This window comes from Plecotus auritus, assembly GCF_963455305.1.
Source record: "Plecotus auritus genome assembly, chromosome: X".
Taxonomy (NCBI): domain Eukaryota; kingdom Metazoa; phylum Chordata; class Mammalia; order Chiroptera; family Vespertilionidae; genus Plecotus; species Plecotus auritus.
Window position 1 is genome coordinate 22,405,841 of NC_137784.1, and position 5,891 is coordinate 22,411,731.

The 5,891-nt window shown below is 46.0% G+C and overlaps 1 protein-coding gene across 1 annotated transcript; it reads right to left on the minus strand.

Moving 5' to 3' along the window:
• Positions 1 to 571: 571 nt before the first annotated feature.
• On the minus strand, positions 572 to 5,681 carry NR0B1 (nuclear receptor subfamily 0 group B member 1; the record flags this gene model as incomplete). Its single annotated transcript, XM_080652128.1, has 2 exons — positions 572 to 816; positions 4,724 to 5,681. The coding sequence occupies 2 exons, from the start codon at positions 5,679 to 5,681 to the stop codon at positions 572 to 574; spliced, it is 1,203 nt and encodes a 400-aa protein (XP_080508254.1).
• Positions 5,682 to 5,891: the final 210 nt, after the last annotated feature.

Consider the following 5,891-nt stretch of genomic DNA (forward strand, 5'->3'; position numbering starts at 1 on the left):
TAAATATATTTTTATTGTTGATAGTATTACATGCATTTCCCATTTCCCCCTTTCCCGCCTCCTCCCAGCCCCTACCCACCCACCCCCAGGTCTTTACTAGCCTATTGACCATGACCATGGTCTATGAAAAGTATGTAAGTTCTTTGGTTTATCTCTTCTCATCCCCCCAACCCCACATCGAAATAAATCTTCAATTCTGATGAAACCTTTTGCAATCAAGTTAATAGTTAACACCTTAACATTTATTAAGACTTAATAGTACAAATTTGATTTTAGCAGGGTCAGTGGAGAGTCACTAAACTTGTGAAAATAGCTTATTAGTGTAGTACTCTGCTCTTTCCTTAAAGATGTACAGAGATATGTTACCTGTTGCAAATGTTTTCCTTCACAATGAACCGGTATGATGCAGAGGATTTTCTAATTGTCTGTGACTAAAGTTTTTCTTTAATTGAATACAAAAATACTATGCATGGCATGTAAAAATAATAAGAAAGTTTATTGAATGCTATTTTACATTCTTTTGCCCATGACTCCTTATGGTGAACTGCACTTGTGTGGCCCATAGATGCCTTTATAAAGTCGTACAGAGCATTTCCAGCATCATATCATCCATGCTGACAGCGCCAATGATGGACCTGAAGAACAGTTCAGTAACAGCACTGGCACTGATGAATCTAAGCTGGAAAAGTATGCCATTCAGTTCAGCGACTCTGACATGGTACCCTCTGTACATCATCCTCGTGTGTTCGCCGAGGATCTGCTGAGTTCCCCACTGAAGTCCCTGAATGTACTTCACACACCGCAGGCCTGGCAGGTCTGGAAGAGAGAATGGGAGAAAAATCTCTTTGTTATTAACAGCTCACTCACAGAGTCCTTGGTTAGCTTTTTAAATATATCTATTTCTGCCCCTTCTCAAATTAAACAAGAGCTCAGCTTCCTGGTGTAAAGGGCTTTCTAGAGCAAGGATAAATGCCAAACCAGTTCTAAGTTTTCAAAAGTAATGCTTTCAAGAATGAAGCATCATATAATCCACTAAGTTTGTATCCTTACACTTAGAAACTGCTGGCCCTGAGCCAACAAACGCATACTTCATTGACTATGACAGTAGAATATAGTTTAACGCATCATTGCTTCAGTTCACTATCTGTGCAAATATGAAGAAAGTAAAATTATTTCAAGAAGTGAGCACTTTGCCATTTACCTGTGGGAAACAGGCCATTGTATAATGACAAGCAGTTTTGCTAAATGAAAAATATTTTATCATCCTCCCTGGAATTTTCCACCATTATAATAATAATCTAGCTGGTGGTGGTAAACTTCACAGCCACAAACAATGACTCACAGTCTCATTTTTAAGTATTTGCCTGCAGGCTGATTTTAGTCTTGAGTCCCATAATAACTTAAGAGATAACACTGACCACTTAGCTCATTGTACCATAATTTCTGTATTGGGGAAGGTAAAAAAAAAAAAAAAGAGTGATTCTAAGGAGCATTCCAAAAGGCTCTTTTAAAAATATATATTACTTTACAGTAAGAAGTCTTTGCAAGCATTGTTTTACAGACATTAAAAGGTTAAAAAAGTCAACATGAAGACATCATGGATTGCAACATGGTTCAAAAGTAACTTTTCAAATAGAGAACACGTGACTTTCTTTCAGTCCAATGTGACACTCAAGTAAAACTGAGTGTAATATATTACAAGAAAGATGAAGTGCCTTTTAATTTAAGAAGGTGGTAAAAAGAGGCTGCTTTTGAAAGTCTGTTGATTCTCCATTATATTAATATTACCTTAAAGTCTTTAACTTGTATTTAAGTAATTACCGATTTACCATTCTGTTTAAATGATGTCAATGATGATTGCAATCATTTTCCTTCTCTTTTTCTACAAAATCCAACAGAAAGTATTTTTCCCTTTTTTATTGACTTTATTGGGCAGGAAATTATTTTAAAAGCAACATGCTAATCATCGCAGAGTAGCAGAACCAGTCAGTGTCCTTTAAAAAGTAATAATGGCAATAGATGAGTCATCCTTATTATAGGCAAATACAAAATTTGATAAATAAAATTGGAACAAAAGCAGCATCTCTGATCCATATTCCAATTCTGATTATCCCAGTCTACACATTAACATCCCCTCCCACCTATAGCTCGAGACCCAGCCTTACTGGGTTTGAATTCCACTGGTTAGAGTAAAAAGAAGCTTGCATGAAATGCCACAGAAATTCTGAAGCTCCTCCAGGACTAGATTCATGGATCATTAAAACTTTATCTTGAGAATTCCACATCACTTTTCTCAGCTTTCATGCCACACCCTTCCATTTCCACCCCACCCCTCCCCACAGCGTGGCTCTCCCCCCCCCCCACAAAAAAAGATTTGCCTTTAACGTAAATTCAGGGAGGAAAACAGGTGGTTAGATGGACTCCACAGTAAAAAATAAATAAATAAACAAATAAATAAATAAATAAATAAAACGAAAATATCAGGGGATAAATAGCAAAGAAAGGACACACATTTAACAGACTTTACTTTTCTCTCCAGTACAGGTGCATTTGTGTTTTAAACACAGTCAGCTTAACTGGCTAAACTCATATTGGGAGGATTCCAAGCAGCAAAGTAAGAATAAGGGAGATGTGTGTGTGTGTGTGTGTGTGTGTGTGTGTGTGTGAGAGAGAGAGAGAGAGAGAGAGAGAGAGGGAGAGAGAGAGAGAGAGAGAGAGAGAGAGAGAGAGAGAGAGAGAGAGAGAGAGAGAGAGAGAGGGGTGTGCAAACAGGGTGGAGGAAAAGAGGGAAACTAGTGAAATGTAAACTTCTGGAAACTGAGCCCCTAGCTTACCTCTGTATTCCAACAGAACAAAGCACATGGTAGATGTTTAATAACACAGGCTGAAGGAGGGAGAAAACTATTTCCCAATGATCTTAAGAATCAGCAGGGACACTTATGATGAATGCCGAGTTGCAGACTGGACCAGAGCTACTGCATCAAAATCTCTAGGGGAGAGGCCTAAAAAGATTTTAAACAAGCCCCATCCCCCTCCCCGCCCAAGTGTTTCTAATGCACTGGCAAGTTTGGAAAACAGTGATATAAGCAAAAGGTGACCTACAATGATTGCTGGGATGAGCTGAGGTCTCTAGGTCTGAAATGTGAGTTCTAAATGAATCATTTTCCCCCTATGCCCCTTCAAAAATGCTAGGCATGCCCTAGCTAGTTTTGCTCAGTGGATAGAGCCTCGGCCTGAAGGGTCCTGGGTTCAATTCCATTCAGGGGCACGTGCACAGGTTGCCGGCTGGATACCCAGTAGGGGGCGTACAGTAGGCAGCCAATGCATGATTCTCTCTCATCATTGATGTTTCTATCTCTCTCTCCCTCTTCCTTCCTCTCTGAAATCAATAAAAATATATTTTAAAAAGTTATAAAAAAGAAATATCGCTATTATTTTTTTTTAAATGCTAGGCAGGAGGTAAGACATAACTTGAGACTCCTGGTGTCAGGAAAATACATGTTATGAAAACTATCCCAACCCAAGCTGCCTGGAAACTTCCTGCCTACTGTGGCCCTTTTGGATGGATTCTGGTTGAAGATGACTTTAGTATTAGGACATACTCGAGAGTAGGGGCTGGGCTGTCCAGGAAGATGTTCTGCCATGAGTTGGTTGCACTGTGTGGAAGAGAGTGTCCAGCACCCAACAGACATAGGGCCCAGGAGACAGGAGGCCCATGCTCCCCAACTCACTGGCCATTCATGTTGTAGTGAGGTCCCTTGGGACTAGGCTACCTAATCTGCAAATGGGGTAGAGGACAGAATGACTTGATTAAGAGGACTCTACGGTCTGTTCAAGCTCGAAAATACAGTGTTCCTGCTCACCGGCCCCAGTGTGTCATTTTCCTGCCCCATCGCTAGCCTAAAACTCACAGACACTTGGAGGATGAGATAGTCCAGCTACTTCGGACCATAAAAATGACCATTGAGAGACAAAGCTATGGAACACTAAGTCCAGTGTCCTGCCTGACAGTGTCCCCAGGGAAGGGTCTCTCTATGGGTTGTTAATAAATGTTTCCTTTCTTGCCAGCCTTCATAGAGTTTCTCCAACAACAACAAAAAAAGGTTCTAGTAAATTTCAGAATTGGGTTTCAGAAAGAGATGTTGCCGAATTTGCAGTAAACACAAACTTTTTTAAAGTTATGCTACTGGATTAAAAAGACTAGAGAAGCCCCGGGCCTAGCCGGTTTGGCTCAGTGAATAGAGCATCGGCCTGCAAACTGAACGGTCCCGGGTTGAATTCCAGTCAAGGGCACATGCCCGGGTTGCGGGCTCGATCCCCAGTGGGGCGTGCAAGAGGCAGCCGATCAATGATTCTCTCCCATCATTAATGTTTCTATCTCTCTCTCCCTCTTCCTTCCTCTCTGAAATCAATAAAAATATATTCCAAAAAATACAAGAGAAGGAATATCTATATCCTTTGAAAGCACAAACTTTTGTGTAGTAACAGAAAGTTACAGAGAGGTAAGTACAAACCTCAACACACACAAAAAACCCTCCTCCAGGCTGAGTTTCTGGCAACAGACCACCTACAAGGAGTAGTTTCTGGAACTGCCCCCACTGTGCTGCGTTAGTCCCCTTTCTTCACTGTTGCTCAGATGCTCCCCTGTGCCCGCGTCCTGGTAGGCACTGCCCAATGCTCTACTGAGCAAAGAACACCCAGAGCCCGAGGCCGGCACCCTTACCCGGGGTAAAGAGCACGATCCCCTTGAGGTAGGCATACTCCTTGGCAGTGATGCCCAAGCTCCAGCACTTGGCAAGGAAGCCCTTAATAGCCTGGACCTCAGCGGCTGATGGCAAACGTGTGGCCTCTGTTGGCGGGATCGAGCGTTGCTGCGGCGTAGGGAGAGGTTGTGGCTCATCGCCCTCGGTCTCCTGCCGCCTGGCGGTGAGGATACTCTGCAGCCAGCCGGTCTCCAAGGTCTCCATGGTCTCGAAGTTAATGCGGTCCTGGGCCAGCTCGAGCATGAGCAGCGGTGCCCAGCCGCTGCGCGCCAGCACCAGCTGCTGGTCCAGGGGCAGAACCTGGAAACAGGGTAAGTACTTGACGAAGCGCATGGTCCTCAACAGGGCCGCGGAGGCGGCCTCGCAGACCACCTGTGGATTCTTGAGGGCCACCCGCAGCTGTGCGCCGCTCCAGGGGTTCCACCAGGGGGCCCCCTGCAGCGCCACTGGCTGAGCCGCGTGCATTTGTTTTGAGCTCGCGGGCAGGTTGTAGAAGATGCTGCCCCGCCGCGGGTGCTGTTGACCGCAAAAGCAGCAGCGATACAGGAGCGCCAGACCCTCTCTGCCCACCGCGGGCACCGCGCCGCAGGCGCAACCCCAGCACGCGCCCCTCAGCACGGCGGGGGCCTCTTGCATTTGTTTTGCGTTTGTGAGCATGTGGTAGAGGATGCTGCCTTGCCGTGGGTGGTCTTCGCCGCAAAAGCAGCAGCGGTACAGGTCCGCCTCTGCCCGCCTACCCGGCGGACCCTCTCTGCCCAACGCGGGCACCGCGCCACAGGAGCAGCCCCAGCAGGCGCCCCGGGGCCGCACCCTGGGCGCCTCCGGAGCTTCTGAAGCCTCAGCCTCGTGAGTTTGCTTAGCGCTCATGAGCATGTTGTAGAGGATGCTGCCTGGCCACTGGTGGTGCTCGTCCGCCATGGCCTGCGGTGCCCGCAGCCCGGCTCTGTCCAGTGGCGGCCGCCTGAGATCTATTTATACTGAGCCTGAGCGCACACGCACGCACGCGCGTCAGCCTCCCACCGCCTGCGTCTGGGCGAGGGCGTGGAGTGGGGCAAGGCGCTGCACTCCGGTGTGTTTGGCGGTGACTTTGGCGGTTCAAAAGGGGCAGAAGCTCCTTAAAGGCTGGAA